The sequence below is a fragment of the Lynx rufus genome, unplaced genomic scaffold (assembly GCF_022079265.1).
Source record: "Lynx rufus isolate CCGP_SWC_20201006 ecotype Redwood Valley unplaced genomic scaffold, mLynRuf1.p SCAF_3, whole genome shotgun sequence".
Taxonomy (NCBI): Eukaryota; Metazoa; Chordata; class Mammalia; order Carnivora; family Felidae; genus Lynx; species Lynx rufus.
Genome location: NW_025814845.1, coordinates 117,000,797 through 117,024,984, shown reverse-complemented (window position 1 = coordinate 117,024,984; position 24,188 = coordinate 117,000,797). Strand labels below are relative to the sequence as shown.

The 24,188-nt window shown below is 34.2% G+C and overlaps 1 protein-coding gene across 1 annotated transcript in view; it reads right to left on the bottom strand.

Moving 5' to 3' along the window:
* Positions 1-878: 878 nt before the first annotated feature.
* The window catches only part of ELMOD2 (ELMO domain containing 2), a 28,782-nt gene continuing 5,472 nt past the window's right edge, over positions 879-24,188 (bottom strand). The window contains exons 4-9 of the mRNA XM_047091941.1: positions 16,458-16,555; positions 16,082-16,211; positions 13,419-13,552; positions 10,112-10,180; positions 8,479-8,612; positions 879-1,715 (exon numbers count right to left, since the gene is read on the bottom strand). Of these exons, the coding sequence (XP_046947897.1) occupies positions 1,570-1,715; positions 8,479-8,612; positions 10,112-10,180; positions 13,419-13,552; positions 16,082-16,211; positions 16,458-16,555 (711 nt within the window). The 3' untranslated portion in view covers positions 879-1,569. The remainder of the gene's footprint in view (positions 1,716-8,478; positions 8,613-10,111; positions 10,181-13,418; positions 13,553-16,081; positions 16,212-16,457; positions 16,556-24,188) is intronic.

Genomic DNA, 24,188 nt, shown 5'->3' with positions numbered 1-24,188 from the left:
CACCACAATCAATAATAAAGTGAACCCAAGTTTTACGTGTTTTATCCTGTTGAGAAAGTAATAGTTTTGATGCTGCACTTTCAATGTGTGTGCTATACGACACTGCATCTGTTACTTTCCACTCAGATGTTTTTTACCTCTCTTTGACAAGTTTGCAGAAAGAGGTCTGTCAAGAGACATGAACGAACACTGAAAGTCTCGGGTCTTGCTACCACATGAGTCAGTCCTTAAGCACCTGATATACACATTTAAAGACGGGCTAACTCTCATCATATTTAAAATATGTCTTTAATAGGCCGGTTTCTGTAGGATTTAAGAACTTAGTGATCAGACAAACCTATCTTTAAACTCTTTTAGTTTTGCTAGGAGTACAAATGTCTAAAACACACAAGGAAGAAATCATTCCCATGAGAAGCTCATCACTATATAATCCTTGACAGCACTTGATGCCCTCCTGAGATTTTAGGAGAATAAAGCTATACGAAATGCACAGTCATCATCCTCAGGCTACTTTTGAATCCCACAGACCACTAACTCAAAGAATACCCACAAAGTCCATATACCATTATCCAGAAACACCATGGAGGCAAAGCAAAAAGAAGCAACAGTTAATCATAAATAAAATAAACCAATGATGTTTCACCAGTATTTTTGAAAAGCTTTAAGTTTTCCTTTTGTATAAGTTCAAAGACAGTTTTATTGAAATAGTCACTGTCCTTTGAATACAGTCTAGATTTTCTTAGCCAATACATCTCTTTTCATAAACACTCACAGGCAGAGAAGCCTCATAAAAGGCCTTCACACCAAGCATTATTATTCTTTTCTACAACTGACTGAAAAGCAAATAACTGAAGATGAGAAAATGCTTTTAAGCTTTAAAATACCACTGTGATATTTTAAAGTGTGGTATTTAGAAACAAAAAAGCTAGTCACCAATACTGTCATTCTCTCATTATCCATTATGCTAAATAATCAGGGAAACCAAAAAGGAAGAGGCCATGATTCTTTATCCTGTCTGACATATCAATGCTTTTTGCTACTAATGAAGCAACATTAGGGCATGTGATTGAGATGCAAACAAAGAAAACCATGAAGAACTACTCTTCCTGTTAATTAACCTAGGAAGAAAACATGACAAAGAAAAAGAACAATCATCTCCAAACTAAAACACAAAAAAATCTTAAAAGAGCTTTGAAAGGTTACGATGCTGACTTGATAGTACAACACATAAAAATGAAAACTGATTCTTACACATTTTAATCAACCAATTAAATACAAATACCTGATTTGTACTTTTACACTAAATGGGCTAAGTCCCAAGTTCCAAACTGTAGTTCACAGGACTCTACAGAAGGGATCTTTGGAAGGATAAGGTACCTTTGGAAAACAGTGTATAAACAACTGTAAACATACACTGATTGTCCACTAGCTTTCTTAAATAGAATTTCTGAAATCTTTTTGTAGGAAATTATATATAAGGAGTGTAATTGATCAGATACTTTCTATTACAACATATAAATTCTGTTGTGTGTGCAAAATGTGGTAGAAATAGAAGATACTACGGATGATTCATATTTTTAAAGTAAGTGATACATTACAATCCAGTAAGAGTCCTTTAATCTTTTCATGAAACTTCTCTCTATACATGTTGAAATACATAATGCTTTCTGGCTTTTCTTCAAACCAAAACTTGTCAAATTCATAGACAAGGTAACCTGCGGTTAAAGAAAAACAAAACATAAATATAGTCTCAGTAGGGAAATCACAACCAAACCACCTCATTTTAAAGTACAGGACCATCCTTTAAATTATATATTAAAATACAATAATCAGAAATCATATTAAACTACTAGAAACCTGAAAAACCTTATAAGAAATATTTTTGTTCAAAATAAGCAGGAATTTCAATAAAATATTTAGTATATTTACTGTTTGTCTCAAGTATCAATAAAATCCCTCAAATGTAAGAGATACAGTACTGTCAAAAGATGCCTTGGGAATAGGAAGAAAAGTTATTCCCAGAGACCCCTGAAACACAAATATGAAAGTAATGAGAAAATGTGGCACCTGGGTGGCTCAGTTGGTTAAGCGTCCAACTCCTGATTTCAGCTCAGGTCATGATCTCACGGTTCGTGAGTCTGAACCCTTCGTTGGGCTCTGCATTGACAGTGCAGAGCCTGCTTGGGATTCCCCACCCGCCCCTCTCTTTTTCTCTCTCTCTCCCCACCCCCCTCAAGTAAACAAAAAATCTGAAATAACAAGAAGACATTAGACAAGGATAAAGTACACAAAAGCCGTTTTCTATTGATTTATAAATCTAATAATTATTTCTACTTTCTTCAATGAACTATCAACATCTTCTCTTTTTAAAAAGAATACACAGTGCTTGCTTCGGCAGCATATACACTAAAAAAAAAAAAGTATACACAAACTCTAAATAGTAGGCTTAATGTTTTTGTTTTTCAATATCCTCATGACAGTAGCCAAGTTAACCCTCAAAGTATTAACAGTACATAATAAAAATAAAAACGTAAATAGATACATTTACAAGCAAAAAATGTGAATTTAAAATCACTCTTAAACCATATTTGGATTCAACCAAATATATGTATTTATTTAACAAATGCTACTATAGTCGTGCTCACCACTTGCTCATGTGTGTATTTACTCTCCCAGCAAGCCTATGATGTGGTATTGTTATTCCCATTTTACCGATGAAGAAATGGGGGGCACAGAGAGTTTTTACTTTTTTTTTTTTTTTTTTTAGTAATCTCTATGCCCAACATGGGACTAGAACTCATGATGCTGAGATCAAGAATCGCATGCTCTAGTGACTGAACCAGCCGGGTGCCCTGAGAGCTTAAGTAACTTGCCCAAATCATATAGTTCGCAAGTGGTCTCTATTATGTTATAAATTAGACTTTGTATCCACCAGAATCTCATTTCCTCTTCTGAGAGGATTTTTAATAAGGGATAGAAGTGACTTATTTCAGATAAATGGAGGAGGGGAGGGAAAGACAGTGACTACATAAAAGTGTGGCTAGATAATCATAATCACTTAGTATGAAAAAAAGTAAATTCCATTTTAGAAATTAGTCATAAGGCAAATACTAACAGTTAAGAACCATGACATTTCAACATTGAAATATCACTTCATAAGAAGGCCAATTTAAAAAAGATTTCAAAGTAATCTCTTGATATGATAAAACAGATTTTTGTTAACTAGGATATATGAGAACAGCAAAGAATAAGGCCTCTTTGAGCAGAGGGTTTTTCATTCCCAAAAGCCAAACTGAGAATGGTAATCTTGTACTTATTTTTATAAGTGGTATTGTTTTTAATCTTTATTTCATTCAAAATTTACTTTGTGCATACATTAGAATAGTACATCTATAGAAATTATACATTCATATATAAATTGAACCTGTTCTCCCCCCCATGCCTACTCCCAATATATTGATAGGGACGTACAACAAAAAATTTGGAGATTAATATGTTGGGTAGTATGAAAACTAAGACATCTATGCAAATTTGATATTTTTGTTTTATTATTTTTGGCAATTATATCTCATCTATTTACCATTCTTATAAGTCCTTTAAATTGCTTTTCATTACTGCCTAAGCAAATGAGTATTTAGGTTTCGAACAAACTGCTCAAGTATAAGGTACTAGCAATTTCTTGCTTCAGAACTGAGTTGTTGGTTTATAATGTAAACTGGTCTCAGAGAAAGACCAGCCTGAGACTATAATGGCTACATTGATTTAATGAGACATCAGGAAACTGCAGGAGATGAGAACAAAATTACAGAGGGCTGACAGGGCCTTGCAAGACTCCGAAAGCCTTGCAGAAAAGGATGGAAAAGAGTTGTATCCACAAAGCACATCTATTGCTGTTTTGCCTCTAGAAGGTTTCAAACACTAGACTCAACAGAAACACCATACAAAATTTCTAACCTCAAAATTCCCCGTATGCTTTTACTGTCCCTGACCAAAGCCACAGGGGCACTTATGGTTTTCCCAAAGGGGTTAAAAGAAGGTAACCATAGGAACAGGGATTAACTGTAAACTGGCATGAGGGATTTATTGGGATGATAAAAATGTTCTAAAAGTGGACTATGGTGTTAGTTGTATAACTCGGCAAATTTACCAAAACTCACTGAATTGTTCACTTGAAATGGGTGAATGTTATGGTATATAAATTATACCTCAATAAAGTTGTTATTGAGCCATAACTTTTCTGTTATACAAACTTGAGTTATTTTTTTTTGAATCACCAAACCACTCAGGTGACACTGGATATCTGCTTGCATTTTTGACATACAACACAAGGGTGACAATGGAGCTAAGAAACTGAATTGGCACTCACTTGTTTCCAGCCTTGTCTATAGAGAACAGTAACAACAACAAAAAAGCAGTAGGGATAACGAGGGGAATGGGAGATGGAGATATATCACAGGGAAATAATATATGTGAAAGCTAATCTCTTTATAGTTCTTTATTCTACACAAAAACTTTGACCTTGGAATTGATTTGTGCAAATGAACTGGGCCCAGTCCCCCAACAAATAAGGTTTGAAATTATTTTCTAGTTAGAATACGCTCTTAAAAATAAAGGATATTTAAATACCTAAAAAAGAATATCTAAAAGAATATCTAAAAAGAATATCTAAAAATAAAGAATATAAGAATAAAACCTTAATTAAGACAAAAAACTTCAGGGGCACCTGGGTGACTCAGTTAAGTGTCGGCTCAGGTCATGATCTCACAGAGCTTGAGTGAGAGCCCCACATCAGGTCTCTGCTGTCAGCACAGAGGCCGCTTTGGATCTTCTGTTCCCCCTGTCTCTGCCAATCCCCTGCTCATTCTCTCTCAAAAAATAAGCATTTAGGGGCACCTGGGTGGATCAATAGATTGAGCATCCAACCTCGGCTCAGGTCATGATCTTGCAGTTCGTGAGTTTGAGCCCCGTGTCAGGCTCTCTGTGGTCAGCACAGAACCCACTTTGGATCCTCTGACTCTCTCTCCCCCACTCAATGTGTGCTCTCTCTCAAAAATAAATAAACATTAATAATAATAATAATAATAATAAATAAAGATTTTTTTAAAAAAGACATAAAACTTTACAGTAAAGGGTATAAAAATCAATTTGGGGGAGGAAACTCCAGTGTATAAGATTAAGAGAGGTGTGTGTGTGTGTGTGTGTGCGTGTGTGTGTGTGTGTTTGCTTTAAATGTTCCAAGAAATTTGAGACATAAGCTTAATTGTTTCTAGGATGATGCACAGCTCTTATGAATCTAGAACTGATAAAAACAAGGCAACTGAGAAGGTCCTATAATGACTTTTGCACCTCAGATATTACCTTGATGCTCTTCCTAGACAGGAGCCAAACAAGATGTTGATGCTGAAGGCACTGAGATCAACAATATCCAAAGATGCTCGTGTTACCCATAAATAGGGGAAAAAATACTGGGCAGAAGTCATTTTGCACTGCGTTCTTACCTACCACACTTTGTATTTACTTAAATATGGTAAAATGTTTAATTTGGGGGAGGGGAGAATTTTTTGATTGCTTCTTTTTATATTTGTTTTATGTTCAATTGGCATCTTTAAACAAGCATATATTTCATAGAGAAAACAAATTATCAGAGGCCGTCAGTGAAGTCCCAGGAGTCTAGACACTATGCTAAAAGTCAATGAGAGGTTTAGGGGAGTAAATCAAATAAGACTAATGGGGATAAATAGTTCCCTGGCAACAAGATGAAAGATAAGACCTGGAGAACAGGGAAAAGATGATGCAGATTTGGATAAAAGTCTGTTCAAAATGCCCAACCCCTAAAAAAGGAGACTGGCTGAGCTTGACCCAAGGCAAGGAAGGGTCTTTTCCCAGCTCACAGGACGAACACACACACTTAGAGTCTGTACTAATGGATAGGTATGCTGGGGCTATACTGACCTGGTTTCACGATTTGTATCTGGGAGCAGTCAAGGCACGGAGACATCTCCAGTATAGTCAGGAAGGGCCAGGAGGGTGTATAAATAAAACTACAATGATAACTCTGCTATGGTAAAGGAAACCAGTGCCCCCAGGCAGATCATCGACAGGGGTCCTAGGGACCTGAAAAACCTGACCCTCCATCTGAAAACACATTGTATCAACTCCTACTTTGTGTGCCCATCTCCATGAGATCCTTTAACCTTTTCCATTAAAAAAAAAAAATCTAGACATCCAAATGCTGGAGGCTAAAGAGAGAGGTTGGGCTGAAGATGTACATTTTGGCATCACTAGTACAAATATGGTATGTCAAACAGGGGACTAGATAAAACCACTTGCAGATAGAATGAAGGGCTGAAGACAGAAGGGGGTCTAGGGCTGGGCTCTGAGGTGCTCCTACATTTAGTAAGGGAGTAGATGAAGGCTCAGCATAAAAAGTCTATGGATGAGTCAGTTGGGGCCAGAGAAAAGACAAAAGAATGTACCATCAGAAAAGCCCAGATAAGGTTGCAAGAAGAAAGGCATGGTCGTTACGCCTGGTGCTGCTAAAAGTATCAAATAACACAAAGAAAAAAAAGGTGGCAAGTGGATCTGGCAACAAAAAAGGTTGTTCATGTATTTGAAAAAATCCGTTTTAGCAGTGTAGTAGGGAGAGAAACCAAACTGGAGTTAGAAAAAAGATGAGCAGTTAGGAAGTGAAAACAGCATTTATTTTAAAAGTTCTACAACGAAGGGGAGCAGATAAATGGCAGTGGTAACTGGAGGTAGATGCCGCACTAAGGGAATGTTTCATTTTGGTTTGGAAAATGAAGGCTACATAAATGCAGAGATTTTGCCTAATTTCTGCCATATCCCCAGTGCCCAGAACAGCATCTGACACACAGCAAGTGAATGAATGAATGAATGGGAGATACCAAAGCAGGTCACTAGTTCTGATAAAAATATTCCAAAAGAGGAGAAGAGAAGAATAATAGAGAAAGAAATGGGTAGCCGAAGGAACAAAGTCTCTGATAAGACTTGAGAACATCATGTCTAAACTGAGATTTGAAAGATGAGTAGCATCACCTAGAAAGAAAGGAGGGACCAGAACAGTGCTCCAGGCAGAGTGAAAGGTCCAGAGTCAAGAGAGAGCACGACACATTTGCTCAACTAAAAGAAGACCAGGGTGCCTAAATTTCAGACTGTGGGGAGTTCGGCAGGAGATGAACCTGGAGAAGTTACCAAGGTATGGATTATGAAAGGCCTTCTAATGGAACCTTTTAAAGAATTGTAGGCAGTGGAGCAAAACGATTAGATTTTCATTTTATTTTATTTTATTTTATGTTTATTTATTTTTGAGACAGAGAGAGAGACAGAGCATGAACAGGGGAGAGTCAGAGAGAGAGAGGGAGACACAGAATCAGAGGCAGGCTCCAGGCTCCAAGCTGTCAGCACAGAGCCCGACACGGGGCTCGAACTCACGGACCGTGAGATCATGACCTGAGCCGAAGTCAGACGCTTAACCGACTGAGCCACCCAGGTGCCCCTAGATTTTCATTTTAAATAGTCCTATCTTCAATGTGTAGAAGAACTGGAAGAAAGTCATCAGAGAAAGACTAGTGAAAAAGCTAAAACAGTAATCTAGTAACAAAGCCTGATGTCATGCAGTTACAAGGGGGATGGGAAAAAGTAGATAAAGGCAAGAGAAATTTAGGAAGCGACATGCCGGGAGTAAGAGATCAAGGGAAGGCTGGGGAGGCTGTGTGGAGGAGAGACTTGGATGACACCTTCAACAATGGAGATGAAGAAGTTATGATTCGGCAATTTATTACCTAACTAGTTTCCTATATCCCGCCAGCATGCAAAAGGTGTTACAAAAAGATCAAGAAAAGTAGAATGGGAAACTATGCTAGGTTTAAATTCTTTGCCTCTGAGCAATAGCTTCACAAGATAAGTTCACTTGATTAAACCTTCAGTGTGTGCAAATACCATCACAATAAAAGTTAATGGAACAGTGGTAATAATGACAGCATTAGGAACAGTTATTAAGTACCACCAACCTAATACCAGAAAACCTGGCCTTGAAAAGGGGGGGGGGGGGGGTGGGGATAGGAGGTGGGGAACGTTCCTTTAAATTTTCTTACAAGACTAACAAAATAATCTGTGAATGGTCTGTCCTTGACTCAGCAGCATTCACCAACCAGTATTCAAGAGAGAAAATTCATTTTATAGTTGACTACAAAAATGGATGTCTACAGAAAAACTGCATAAATCCTAAATTTGCATATATGTGAAAAAACTGCCTTGCTGAATTTTTTTATTCAGCAAATATAGAAACTGATGGTAAAATACTCTTGGGGACCCATCTACCATTATTTCCCTGTTTTTCAAAGACCCTAAATAAAATGACAAGCATAAGTTATATATAGATATATTAAATTATATATCTTCCTAATGATTTAAAGATTCTCTTAGAAATATCTAGTTTTAAGTCATTTTAATACTCACAATAAAACTGATGAAAGTGTTCCATTGTCGGTATACCAGGAACAAAGTTGTAGAGATGAAACTTCAAAGCTTCACTCTTTAGCAAGCTATAAGCCATCTCAGTAAGGTTGATTCCAACTATTGCATAAGAATACCTATGTCAGAAACATTACCAGTTATACCAGCTAGCCAAACAGCTCATAAAATAACTTTAAAATTATGCAAGAAATCAGTGAAAAGTTACTTTGATCCATTTCTAATACAGTATTGATTCTATAATAATCTCTACCTATTAAGAAAAATAAACCAGAATAGATAAAAGATTTCTGTTCTTTTAGAGGCTGTTGACTTTCTGGATATAATCTAAGAAAGTAAAAATGAAGCTTTGGATACAAAAATACTGACTCAAAGGGGCACATGCACCCTGATGTTTATAGCAGCTTTATCAACAAAAGCTAAATTATGGAAAGAGCCCAAGTGTCCACTGACTGATGAATGGATAAAGAAGATGTGGTGTGTATGTATGTACACACACACGCACGCGCACGCACACACACATACGCACACACACACACTATAGAATACTACTTAGCCATCAAAAAGAATGAAATCTTGCCATTTGCAACAATGTGGACAGAGCTAGAGTATATTATGCTAAATAAAACAAGTCAGTCAGGAAAAGAAAAATACCATATGATTACACTCATGTGGAATTTAAGAAACGAAACAGATGAACATAGGGCAAGGAAAAAGAGAGAGAAGAAAACCATAAGAGAGTCTTAACTATAGAGAACTGAGGACTGATGGAGGGAGGTGAGTGGGGAATGGGCTAGGTGAGTGATGGGTATTAAGAAGGGCACTTGTGATGAGCACAGGATGCTGTATGTAAGTGATGAGTTACTAAATTCTACTCCTGAAACCAATATTACACTATGTTAACTAACTGGAATTTAAATAAAAATCTGAAAAAAAAATCCAATATATATGTTTATGTGTGTGTATATACACGCATATGTGTGCGTGTATGTATATACACACACATATATATGTAAAGCTATAAATGAATAAATAAATAAATATGAAGCTTTGGTCACACAAATACCAAAAACCAAAATCCTTAAAAAAATTAAAAAGAGTACTACATACACTCTCATTGACTTCTAACACACACTGGGTAACCTTACATTTTCTCCATTATCAGAGTATTTATTTTTATAATGTAATATTTTAATAACATTTTTTCAAAGATAGGTCTCATTGGAATATAAGAATAAAATAATAATGACAAAGCTAATAATAGGGCCTCATTTGCATTTCACTTCACAATTTTCAAAGCTATTTTTCATTTTCCTATTTCTATTTCAAAGCTATTTCCTATTCCTATTTTCAAATCTATTCCTCAAGAAACTTTCTTAAAGTTCCTTACCTCCATTTTATAGACAAACTATATCTTGTGACAAAAATATACTGAATACAAAACTGATTTATGATCCACTTAACTTTTAAAATAATGTATCATGCAATATCCTTTATAAAGTTCTTATTAAAAATAATCTCATTTTTTAAAATACCATGAAATACTTTCAAATTCAGATAATCTCATCAACACTGTAACATTCAAGAATTTATAGTTGCCTTGATCTATCCAGCTTACCCTAATTTTGGATGATTTGAACGGGAAAGAATCTGGTGAGCTTCACTGGTATAGTTTTCACTGAAATACCTTTAAGAAGTTTAGGAAAAATAATAAAATACATCATTCAAATTGAAGATATCCAGGAGAAATTTAAAAAACTACTGTTAAGACGATAATACTGCCACAATCATCCCAATCTCCATCTCAAATCATTTCAGGGACTCGGAAATGCTTCTGAGTCAAAATTTAATTCTGAGCTATCAGGCCTATCCTGTTAGTACAGGGCATGGGCCCTTGGCAAGGCTTTAAAGTACTTAAGCAAACAAATGATTTAACAAGAGGCGTTCTATCTATCTTTAAAACAGATCTAGAGTTCTTCTTGTTTGTTTGTTGTGACTTTAAATTTTCTATAAAATAGTCCATGTGTGCCTGTTGGGACATCATCCTTTCACCTTGGCTTATTTCTTCTATTGCAGCTTAGGTCAGTATTGTGTAATGGTGTTTTCCGTGCAAACAGAAGAAGGTCAATAGCCTTTCTTCTGCACTAAAAATATCCTCCTTGGTCAGTGGTATAACTAAAATGCTGGCCATAAAACAGAAGTATTAGCAGGTACCACAGAGAAATATATAAAGCTATCTGTTTGTAGGCTCATACATCCTGTTGGCTTATAGTAATGAAACTTCTTTGAGTTCTTAAAGCTAGGGACTAGTCTTCTGTTCAACCTTCTGGATCACCTCATGACGCACTGGTACTCATACACATATACATATATACTTATATGAGGATAAGAAGTAGAATAAAAAGTGGATTTCCATGGTTCATTTAAATTTTAGAGGGCATAATCATTGAGATTTTCATAAAGTACAGAAATTTCTAACCAAATTTTCCGATTTTCCTTCTATAGATTAATAATATAGATTTCCATTTTTCTTTACTGGCTCTAACATTCAACCCATTAAAAAACAAGAGTTGTTAACTCAGAAGTCTGTGAATGAAGGATCATTCATGAATGAAGGCGTATCCATGAACCACCTTAAATTATGCATAATTTTTCTGAGTATACATTTTCTGGGGAGAGAATATACAAAACTTTCATCAGATTCTCAAAGGGATCTATAATTCCCCAAAAAGGAAAAGTTCGGTTTTAGTGCAATGCTTTCCTTACATACTCTCATTTTTCTTCTTTATCCCTAGGTTGGCTCTAAGGATGCCTTTACTAAACTATTTATATTTCATTTTCATACATGATACTAATATAATTCAGTATTACATTATTATTTCAATAATCAAGTTACTCTTAAAATACTCAATCTGTAACACAGAACAGTATTTAATTTCCTTGATGAACTTATAGTCAACCCCTATCTTAACAGCATCTAAGAAAAAGGAACATCTGTGCAATAAGGAAAACTATTCCTTACAATAATCTGCACTAAATTCCCTCCCTCCTTCCTATCCTCCTTCCCTCTCACCTGCTTGCCTGCCCACCTTCCATCCTTCTCCTTCCTTCCTAACTTTTCTCCGTTCCTACATACAGTTTTGGCTTTAATTTGTATGTTCTTCTAGTCACCTGCTTCTATTTGCTCCTCTATTCAGATTTCTTCTTGAATTCTTCAGTCTCTCTTGAATTCATTTTCTGTACAGTATCCTTTCTTCTTCTACACCTGCCTCAACATTCATTCAACCTAAGTCATTATTATCAAACTACCAGCTATATTTCAAAGCAACAAAATATCTCAAGAGATTAGATAACGAAGGCAGAGAAAGATAAAAAATAAATTACATGTGGACATTTGAACAGCTCGCCTGCTTGTTGACTATATTGCTACTTTGACCCCGAAGACTCATAGCTCCATACACAGAACAACAAACATAACTGTAGAGGAATCAGCTCTGATTTTTTCTGTTTTCAACCATCTCTAGTACATCATTGGCAATCAAATAACTATTAACATATGTGCGTCTTGGTCATTTTTCAAATTAGTAATATTAGCTCCACATAAAAGTGTCTGTAAATCATTTAAAGGTCTATTGGAATCCCTTACTACAGTCTTGAATCAAATCCTACCAACTTATTTCAATGTTAAGTTAAATTAAGTGCCCCCTGGCAAATGCTGAAAAATCTTGATTTCTTAGGAAAAGAGCAAGAAGCAATGTTACTCATAAAAAGAAAAGAAACATCAGAAGAGTGTTCAGCTAACTGGTTCAAGTATCTGTGTAATTTACAAGTACCAAGAAAAAAGATGGTTTTTAAAGGTTAAGAACAAAGAATCCATGTGTTCTGAAAAACAATGAATTTTAAAATATTTTATAATTCTTCCAAGTGGAAACAAACTGCATTTATTCTACTTCAATTCCAACTGGAAGTTTGTTTATCGAAGTAGAAAACTGGCAATCTCACTTTTTGTAATTATTATTTTTATATTATGTTACATCTTTGGCAGTTGTACTTACAGGGAATCTTTATACTTATAAAATTTAGATATTACAGAAAATTAAATACTTTTGTAACTGGAAAAAAAAACTGGAGATATCAAAACCCTCCTGTGTCTGTTTTCCCCAAAAATAGCTTTATCCATACAAATCTAGTCATTTTTTTCTCAATATTAACAATCGAGCACAGTTTTAGGAATAATTTTTTCACAGTGACAACCATCCAAACTTTGCTACTGGTTACATTTCCCATTCTAGGCACTTTATAGTCTATAAAACACAATTCGAGGAGAGACCCAAACACTAGAATCTTTTAATTTGCATATCCACATCCATATTAATCTTTCAGTTTATTTTCTAGAATAGTTTTGCCATCAATTCTGACTTTAATCACATATTTTGGAATTTCATGTATGTGCCCAAGTGTAAGTATTAAAGGAGAAAAAAACAAAAAGAGAGAGTTCATATAGGCTCTGAAAAGTCAGGGCTTTGGGTCACTTGTTACAGATGGTGAAGAATAAGTGTGAAGACACTTTATTTGTATCTTATCGAGTTGTATTTCCCAAAATGGAATTAGAGAATCAAGAGAGAAGAGGCAAGAAGATAAAAAGAGTAAGAAAAGAGTGTATATAATTAGTTAAGAGGTATCAGAAAGGAGGCCAGGGAGAGAAAGGAAGAAGAAAGATATTAGTAAGCAAAGAAATCATACACACAGAAAATCTTCCCCATGTTTTCATATTGTTGCCAGCACATCAGTAAATACTTCTAGCAGTGTAGCTATTCAAATTCAGAGAAAGTGTGAAACAACTAGATCAATTATTAGAGTTAAATAATATTGGAGGTTCCATGTAATTTCATTTAGAGAAGAAAAAAAAGTTTATTTTCACTTACACGAGATTGATTAATCCAAGTATGCCCATGCCTCTGAAGTCTGTTTTGGGATCATCACCCTGGAAACCAATGTCAGCCCACTGCTTGGAGATTCTAGCCTTCAACTTTTTCGTGGGCATTAGAAGATTCCAAAGCTGTACAAACATGCTTCCATATTACAAATAATAGTGATGTTCTTAATTTACCAAGACATTTTTCTTCTCATAGCTAATATGAGTTAAGTCAAATGCTTTCAATGTTAAATAGCTTTTGTAGACAAATTATAGGTTCAACAAAAACTATACTTAAGAGAACATTACTAAAAAATGCAGCGTACTTACCCTAACTTAAAAGACTGATATAAAGAACAGTAGACTTTGAAAAAGTGTCAAGTAAACAGATATCTAAAACAGTGAATTATCTTTATTTACTAAGTAATACATATATACCAGCATTGGTAAACTGCCTCCTTAAGAAAAACACTGTTAGGTACTTGGTCCTTGCTTCAAACACTAAATACTTAAGTAGGCTCCACTCTAATGGTGAGTGATTAGTCCCTAATCAGAAGGGAGACAGGGAGGGAATCATGAAGAAGTAAGACTGCTAGTATTTCAATCCATATGATCATTATTTTATAAATTTTCATAATTTTAAAAGAAAAATATAATATGGCTTGGTTTCAAGTAAATATGTTCCTTAAGACTGAGGGTTTAAGAACAGAAATCAAATATTAGCACCAAACTAACCAAAGCAAAATAAAGTTGAAAAAATTTAATCCTTTTCTAAATTCAACACCACAAAAGTCATCAAAGAAACCAGACTTATAAAAATTATTAAAAAGTTTGTGAATACTTGCAGAACAGAAATACCTGCATTTTTTTCCATTTCACTACCATTTCAGGCATTGTTGAGTAAAGGACTCCTAATGAAAGGAGTATCCTGTCACCTAAAATAAAATGTGAAGACTTGTGACTTTAAGACAGGGTCAAGACTCTGGCCCCGAAGTGAATCCAGGCATTATATTAGATTTTACCTGGTCTCTTCTCTTTTTACTAACATATTGGCATCTCTCCATGAGTTTGGCAAGGGGTTTGATGATGGGTGGCTCAGTTGGTTAAGTGTCCAACTCTTGGTTTTGGCTCAGGTCATGGTCTCCCATTTCGTGAGTTTGAGCCCCACATCAGGCTCTGTGCTGACAGTGCAGAGCCTGCTTAGGATTCTCTCTCTCCCTCTCTCTCTGCCCCTCCCCCACTTACTCTCTCTGTCCCTCTCAAAATGAATAAACTTAAAAAAATTAAAAATAAAATAAAGTAAAATAAAATGCACAAATATCAAACTGCTGGGTTCCATCTCTGGTGATTCTGATTTCATAGGGCAAAAGTAGAACCTTCAATTCTAAATATTAAGACACTGGTTAACTTTAGTGAAGGTGGGCCTTAAACTACACTTACAGAAACACGTACCTACTTTACCCACAGAGACTGCTGAGTCTGTGCAATGGCTGGGTGGTTCACTGCCAGCAACTGGCTTTTTACCTTTAAAACTGGGTTTCATGATGAATCACTAAGATAAAAATTCCCTTGACTAAAATGCTTGGATTTATATCTTACCCCTTCTAAAGGGAAGGTATTATGTAAAAAGGGTCAGAAGTTAAGGGAATAATGATTAACAATGAGGATATAAACAGAGGGCAAGCCACAGTGAGTGCCCAGCACAATTCTAAAACTTTGTGTTTTTTTGATTTTTTTTCTATAACTTTAAATATACAAATTCAGTCTACACTAACAGCCCTTTGAGATACGTATTTTCATCATTCTCATTTGACAAAATCAAGTTTTATTTTTAATTTTAAAATTAAGTGAAGTATGTATTTATACTCTTTTTGAAAAACAGGGTTGTTTTTTTTTTAACTTGTCTCTTACTGTTACTTAGATACTACTAATGCCTCTTTCTACAGCATTTTTATGTATAACAAACTCCTAACTCCAAGTACAATGTGCTATTTTCTTTGACTTTAACCATTAAAAATAAAATTGGCCCTAAAGCAAATTACTTTATCTTCTTTGGGCCTTAGAATCCTCATCCCTAAACCTAAAATGAAGATGCTAGACCAGATGATCTGGAAAGCTTATTCCGGGTATACTAATCTCTAATTTTGGCCTCTCACCAGCCTCACGTATTTATACTTTAGAAATAAGAAATAGGAAAATTCAAAGTAAATTTTATTACTTTATTAATTTTTAAATCTGTGGTGGCATTATTTGGCAATTCACATTCCATAAATCCCAAAATATTTGACATAATAATATGAAATGGGACATCCACGTTCACAATTTGAAAGTAAGCTAAAAAAAAATGCCTAACTTAAATGAGCGATTTATACAAAAAGTAGAGGGAACATCTGAAGCTTATGGACTCATACTTATCAGTTAAAAAGATATCTCTCTTAATAAGTTTATCTTTTATTTCAGAATTAAAAACATTAAAATTTATGTGAATATATTTTAAAAAGGCTTATCAGAATATTATAAAAATAGTTAACTCAAAATCTTTTGCCAACAAAAGGGGCAAAGAAATTGGATGACTGTGTAAGCCTCTAGAATTTGCACACAGACCTTACTAGCTCAAGCCCAATTTATTTTTCCAGTGTCCAATAACTCCAAATACTGAAAACAAAATTTTACCTTGAGAAGCAGCTTTTCATGTTGGAGGTTATCAGAATCATATGGCCTTTTCCTCACACTCTCTACATCCAAATAGAGCTGTTTATAACCGGATATCTGCAGTAAGCATGCCTTCATGCAGATTTTAAAACTGAAAACGATAAAATTAATATTTTTAAAAATCACATCTTCTTATCACAATAATGTCTTCCATAGCTTGTGGTTCGTATGTCTATTTAGAAAGCATCTCCTCAATTCCTCATCTAGTGAAGTGAAATGGTTGAAATGGATGATCTCTACAAATCCTTCAGCTCCAATATTTTATAACTGTGCATGTGATCTCCACACCTCACCATACAAGTGTATAATAAAAGAGAATACTGTAAAGACAGCATACCTGGCATCCTTCTCAGGGTTAATATTCTTTTCCTTCATTATATCTTCTACACATTTGTCTACTTCACTCTGAACAACAAGTGTTGCTTTCTGCAAAACCTGTTTATGTGAAAGAAAGCTGAATGAGGAAAATCCCTTATAGTTAAAACACAACAGTAAGTTTTGGGGGCATTTAGTCTTTACAATGCATATATTAAAATGCAAAATAAACCAAATTTGCTTCACTACAGCTAAAATCATACATACACACAAACAAACAAATATAAAAGAGAAGCAGCATGATGTATCAGATAAAGGCTTCTTCAACTGGAATCAATAGGTTCTCAACTGGTAAGTCCTTAGCAAATGAGCTACCACCACAGTGGGTGCATGAAGCAGATATATAAGTTTTTTAAATTACATAACAAAAACATGTGTACAAAAATTTTAATGCAGAAGTTAAAAAAAACTTGGGGCATCTGGGTGGATCAGTCGGTTAAGCTTCTGACTTCGGCTCAGGTCATGATCTCACAGCTTGTGAGTTCGAGCCCCACAGTGGGCTCTGTGCTGACAGCTAAGAGTCTGGAGCCTGCTTTGGATTCTGTCTCCCTCTCTCTGCTCCTCCCCTACTCGTCCTCTGTCTCTCTCTCAAAAATAAATAAATTAAAAAAAAAAGTTAAAAAACTTGAATGCAGAAGAGCAGAAAGAACTCAAAATATTCTTGCAATTACTGACCCCCCAGACATAGCCCATGGTAACAGATATCCTTAGTCTTTTTTCTAAGCATATAAAGCAGATTTCTTACATAATATGTCCTATAAATGTCCACTGGATCCTTCTTTCAACAATCAAACAAGTTCAGGTCTTTCTTACCCTTAAAAAGTTTCTTTAACTCTTATCCCTCTGTAAACTACCATCAAAATCCTCTCTGGTATCCCTTATAACTCCAGGCAAAATATTCTCATCATACCTGGAGTTACACCTCTGCATATCCTGGGCCTTTCTTCTGGAATGCTCTTTCCCAATCAATAACATATCAATACTTCCCATTTTTAAGTTAGCTCACATACCAGGTCAAAGAAGCCTTCACTGATTCTATTCAAGTGGAATTAACCTCTCCTCTCTTTGAATCCCCATAATAATTTATCTATAACCTTTCTATGATATATTCTACTTTCTATATTATAGTTATTTTTATATATTAAGTAGAAAATTCTTTGAGGACAGAGATTGTATCTAGTTCATCTTTTCATATCCTGCATGTAAAAGATAAGTGACAAATAATTGTTAAATGGAGATATTTAACAGATAAAAACCTGTGGGAAGGCAACTGTTTCAGTAAAAGATAAGTACAGCAATGCATACTATTATTTAAAAGCAAGAAAAGGGAAGAAAAAGAAGACTCCGCAAAGTAAATTAAAAAATGAGAAGGAAAATGATCAAAGACTGACAGTAAAGGTACACATATGGTCAACAAGATCTAGTTGGTCAAATGCTGAGGTAATATGCCTACAGGAAGTATCTTAAAACTTAAAACTTAAGCTTAAAACTCAGGACTAATGAAAGGGCTACCTTTACCATGGATAGAAACCTTTTGCCTCCTAAAACATGACAAACCTAATCAAATATCACCTCCTTTTGTGAAGCCTTCCTTGGCCCTGGAGTTAGCTACTTCCCTTTATCATACCTCAGTGACAGAGCACTGACTACACCATATTTGTTTACTTTTATTTTATATATTTGCCAACGGGCTTTGTCTCTCTTATTTACTCTTACATTATGAATGAATGAGTGACTGAACTTGCTAAAGCCCTACATAAACTTAGAGTTCATATTAGAAACAATGTCTAGTCTCTTAGCAAATACTTTTTCCTGCAGACTGACTTTTTAAAAAAAAATTGAGGTATATTACAGATCCAGTGAAAGGAACAGATGTTACTCAATTTGATCAATTTTGACAAATGCACATAACCAAGTATTACACATCCCTATCAAGATGTAGAACATTTCCATAACCCCAGAAAGTTCCCTCGTGCCCCTTTCTCAATCAACTGTTCTTTTAAGAAGCAACCACTACCCTGATTTCTATCATCATAACTTTGTAGTGTACACATAAATCAAATCAGAAAGTAGGTACTCTTTTGTGTCTGGCTTCTTTCAATGTTCCTAGGATTCATTCACATTCTTGCTTTTAACAGTAATTTGTTTCTTTTAACTGTCAAGTAATATTCTACTTTATGAATAGATCTTAATTTGCTTATTCATTCTTGTGATGGGTATTTGCACGGTTTCCAGTTTTAGATGATTATCAATAAAGCCGCCATAAAGATCCTTTATTATCTTTTTGTAAATACAGGTTTTCATTTCTCTTACACACCTAAGAGTGGAATTGCTAAGACACAGGATATGTTTAACTTTGAAGAAACTGCCAAAACCATTTTCCATAGTAATGGTAGCATTTTATACTCCCATAGGTGCTCACCAACATTTGGTGCTGTCAGCCCATTTCATTTAGGAAATTTCATCATCCTATCCTAGTGTGCACGTAGCGTCCCCTTATTGTGCTTTTAATTTGCATTTCCCTGCTAATAATGTAGAGAACTTTTAGAAGTGCTTTTTGGCCATTTTTATTTATATATACTTTTATACATACATATGTATGAATATATGTTCCATGTCATGTATATGTACATACGTATATATATATATATATTTATATACATGTATATGTGTGTATACACACATATGCAGCTCTTTCCTTTGTGAAGTGACTATTCAAGGCTTTTCCCCTTTTTAAAATTGTGTTGTCTTTTTATTAGAGATCTCAAAGTACTTTACTAGATACAAGTCTCTAACCAAATATATGTGCTAACCAAATATCTTCTCAGTATGCTGCTTGCCTATCCATTTTTTTTTTGCCAATTCATTTTTAAAAGACATCTTTGATAAGCAGTTTTTATTTTGATAAAGCCTAATTTTTCAACTTTTTCTTAAATGGTAGCACTCTATCTTCTCTAACAGAAATCTTTGCTTAACCCATGGTGGTAGATATTCTCCAATATTTTGAGAAGCTTTAAAATTTTAAACACAGGTGTAAAGCACGTATCAAATTAATTTTCACATGTAGGGGAAATAGGAGTTGAGTCCCGACTTTCCTCAATTTGGATATACAATTGTTCTAGCACTATTTGTTGCACTTTCCTGTTCTCACTGAATTGCTCTGGAATCCTTGTTAAAAATGACATGTGGTCTATGGGGCACTTCGGTGTTTGCTGGTTAAGCATCCAACTCTTGATTTGGGCTGAGGTCATGATCTCACCATTGGGAGACAGAGCCTGGTGACAGGTTCCACACTGGGCATGGAGCCTGCTTGGGATTCTCTCTGCCTCTCCCTCTCCCTCTGTCCTCACCCTGCTCCTATGCATGTGCACATACACATACTCTTTCCCTCTAAGAAAAAATTACATGTGGTCTATTTCTGGTTTCTCATCTGTTATATTGATCTATTTGCCTAGAAAGTTTTCCATTCAGGTAGCTTAAGTCCTCTAACTTTGTTTTTTTAGATTACTTGGGGTGTACTAGGAACTTTACATTGCTGTATAAACTTTAGAATGAGTTGTCACTTTCTTCAAAAATAGCTTGTTGGGATTTTGACTGGAATTGCACTGAATCCACAGGTCAATTTGGGAATTAACATCTTAACAATATTGAGTTTTCCAATTGATGATTAATCTTTGTGCTTTTAACGTTTCTTAGGAAAACAAGTTTTAGTGCAGTCTTGTGTAGTTTTCATTAAATTTATCATTGAGTACTTTGTTTCTAAATGCTATTGTAAGTGGTATTGTTTTGTTTTCCAAAAGTTTGTTGCTAACTTATAGAAACACAGTGTCCTGAGACATTGCTAAATTCATTTATTAATAATGCTAGTAGTTTTTGTAGATTTCTTAGGGTTCTCTGCACTCACAAACTCTTCCACCTGTTAATAATGACAGTTTTCTTTCTTTCTCTTTAATCATATGTTTTAGATTTCTTTTCCTTACTGGACTACCTAGGACCTCCTCCACAATACTGAATAAAATCAGAGAGTAACTATCCTGGGCTTTTTCCCCATTTGATGTGGGAGCATTCAATATTCCAGTACTATGTATCATGTTAGTTGCATGTTTTTCACAGATGGCCTTTATTAGGATGAAGAATCTCCTATTCCTAGTTAGTTTAGCTTTCTAATCAAAAATGGGTATTGAGTTCTGTCTAAATACTAAAATAGTTTAGTATCTATTGAAATGATCTTATTTTTCTCATTTATTTTGTTAATGTGGTGAATTATATTCATGGATTTTGAAAACTCAATCATGATGTAATATCCTTTTTATGCATTACCAGGATGAATTTGCTAATGAAGAATTTCTACATCTGTATTCATGAAGGATATTGATTTGTAATTTTTATTTAGTATACTGTCTTTGTCTGGTTTTAGTTATCAGGGTCATACTGGCTTCACAAAATGTGTTTCTTCCTACTTGATTTTCTAGGAGTTTATGTAATAGTGGTATTATTTCTTCTTAAATGTTTAATAAGAGTTCACTAGTGAAGGAGAGTTTTTAGTGCAATACTTTTAGATTATAAGTTCCATTTGTTAAGTATATGGCTATTTATATTTTTAAATTTCTTTTTGTGTTAGTTTTGATAAATTGTGTTTTTCAAGGACTTTGTCCCTTTCATCTAAGCTACAGAATTTACTGGGATAAATTCATAGCATCCCCTTATACTTTTAATGACTGTAGTTTGATGTCTCCTCTATCATTCCTGATATTGGTAATTTGGGTTTCCTCTCTTTCTTGATCAATGTTCCTAGAGGATTATTAATATTACTGAGAATCAAATCTTTTCAAAGAATCAGTTTTTGAGTTTGTTATTTCCTACTTTTGTCTGTTTACCATTTTATTAATTTTTTATCTTTTAATTATATCCTTTCTTTTCCTTACTTTGGGTTTAATTTGCTCTCTTCTGGTTTAAGGCATAAACATAGATCATTGATTTAAGGCCTTTAAAAGCTGTTTAGGTACACTCTACATTTTGATATGTTGTGTTTTCATTATCACTGAGTTCAGTTTTGTTTCTTTTTTTTTAAATTTCCCTTGTGAGTTCTTTTCTAATTCACGGGTTATCTTCCAGATACTTGGGAATTTTCTAGATGTCATATTTTTCTTACTTCTAAGTTAGTACTATGGGAGACAGAAAACATACTCTGTATAAGTTCAAACCTTTGAAACTTATTGAGACTTAAAGACTCACATATTGATGTGTCTATATAAATATTCCATGTGTACTTGAGAATGTGCATTTTGCATTTGCATGTTGACTATAAATGTCATTTAGATCAAGATGGTTAAAAGTATTGTTCAAATGGTAAATATCCCTTCTGATTTTTTTTTGTCTTTTTGTACCATCAAGTATTGAGAGGTATTTCCAGCTACAATTGTTGATTCATCTACTTCTCCCTTTGAGTCAATTTTTCTTCAAGTATTTGGCAGCTTTGTTAATAAGTGCATACACTTAATATGTTGTATTTCTTGATAAATTAACCCTTTTATCAATACAAAAAAGTATTTAGTCACTGGTAATATTCCAAGTTTATATTTTCTGAAACAAAGACACAACAGCTTTTTTATGCTTGTCTGCATGGTGTATCCTTTTGTTTTCTATTTGTTTGTGTCTTTATGTTTAGAGTATATTTCTTGAAACAATATTCAGTTAATTGGGTCTTACTTTTTTATCCATCTGTCAATCCCTGGCTTATTCTCTACCTTTTTGGTAGGTCTGCTTCCCCATCAAAAACAAAATAGCAGCCTGGATGGAGGATAAATATAAAACATTACAATGTTTTCTAGTTCTTATGTACCCCACCATTTTGAAGGTATATTCCATACTGGAATATATAGTACTCAGAGAATTTCTGAGGTCAGCAATTCTAAAATTTTCTTTTTTAACCTCAAACCATGTAAGCACCCAAAGACTATTTTCCCAATATCATTTACTTTTTACTAAAGAAAAAGCAGGTGACGGTATAAGAACAACAAATATGAATCACTTATCATATATTTTGTAAGAAAAGATATATATGCTTATACATGATTTTATTATAAAACATTAAATGAACATTAAAGTAATATAGTCTTTTTTATTATACCTGCCTTGATAGATTACAAATTACATGATTAACACATATTCATAGGCAGCAAATATCAACAGTAAGTTTCACTATGCAAGCAAATTTGGGGAGATTATACATACATTTGTGTTTGTATACAGTGTGTGAACATCTCGTTTTTGAAACACCATGCCTATGTAGTTATATACTTAAAGGTTGGGTACTTAAAGTCTAGCTTTTGCAAAATTAGAGACCAAAAAATATGCAAATACACATCACTACAGCAATGACCCACAGGCGACTAAACTGATGCCATAAAACTAATTTATTATTCCACAGCTAGAATGTTATTATTATTTAAAAGCTAAGACAGCAGCTGCAATTGAAACAAACGCAGCCAGTTAAAAACACTATTAGACTGACAAAGTGTTCTTTTCCTAAATTTCAAATATTTCAAATACTTGTATATGCATTAGTACAGTGAAGTTTTGTAACATTACCATACATTCCACAGCAGCCATGCTTCTTAGCAGAATACTGAATTAGACTCCTCAAATTCTAATAAAGTTTCCATTTTCATTTATAAATCCCAAAGTTTAATAAATCTTAATATATAATTAATAAGTAGTCCTTAGCCTAAAATACCAGCAAATGAGACTCAATTTTTAATAGTCAAGAAAAGAATTTCCACTATGAAATAGTTCACAACCCAACAGGACCATTCTATCACTGCTTTAAGAAACTGGCCTTAGATTAAAATCACTTTTATTCACAGCAATCATCAGTAATGTTGAGAATTTAAATACCTAAGAAGCTTTCATGAATATTTTAAAGTTCTCAAAATCTTGTAGTGTATATTGGTTTAATCCCATTAATATTACCAATAATTACTATTTGTTGGATACTTATCGTGTACTAGGCATTCTCTTAGACTGCTTTCATATTAATATCTCCTAACCTAAAACAATCACTTGGGCATTCACACCTCCTTTTACAATGAGAAAATAAGTAACTTACACAAAAGTCAAACAACTAGCAAGTGATAAAATCAGGATTTGAACCCAGACTTTTCTCATGTACATAAAAAAGTAGATCAGGTTAGTAGAAATATCACAAAATCAGAATTTGATTTTACTCTACAAAGTAATTGGAAATATGTGAGATGCAATACATACCAGAAATGGTATGTTTAAATTGATGAGGCTTCCTCCATTTGTTTATTGACAAGTTTATTTTAGATTTCAAACTTCAAGAAAACAAAGCTTCTATGATATATAATTCAGTAACTACATTTGTTCACCACCCATCCTTTTTTTTAGTATGCCCTACATAACACTATTAGCAATCTATACTTTTTAATAATAAAACTGTAACAACACAAATGTTTACATTTCAAAAGGACTTTTCAGAGTCAGTATATCAGATAAAAAAATAATAAACATTGTACTGCTCTTTAACTCATTACCCCTACCTTAAAGTTCCCAAACACTTCAGCCTCTATTTATCTATACTTTCACAAATTGCCTATTCATAAGTATATTCAACATTGGTTTTTATTTCTTTCGTATATTGCAAAGACCCTGGTGGAATGCTGAATATATG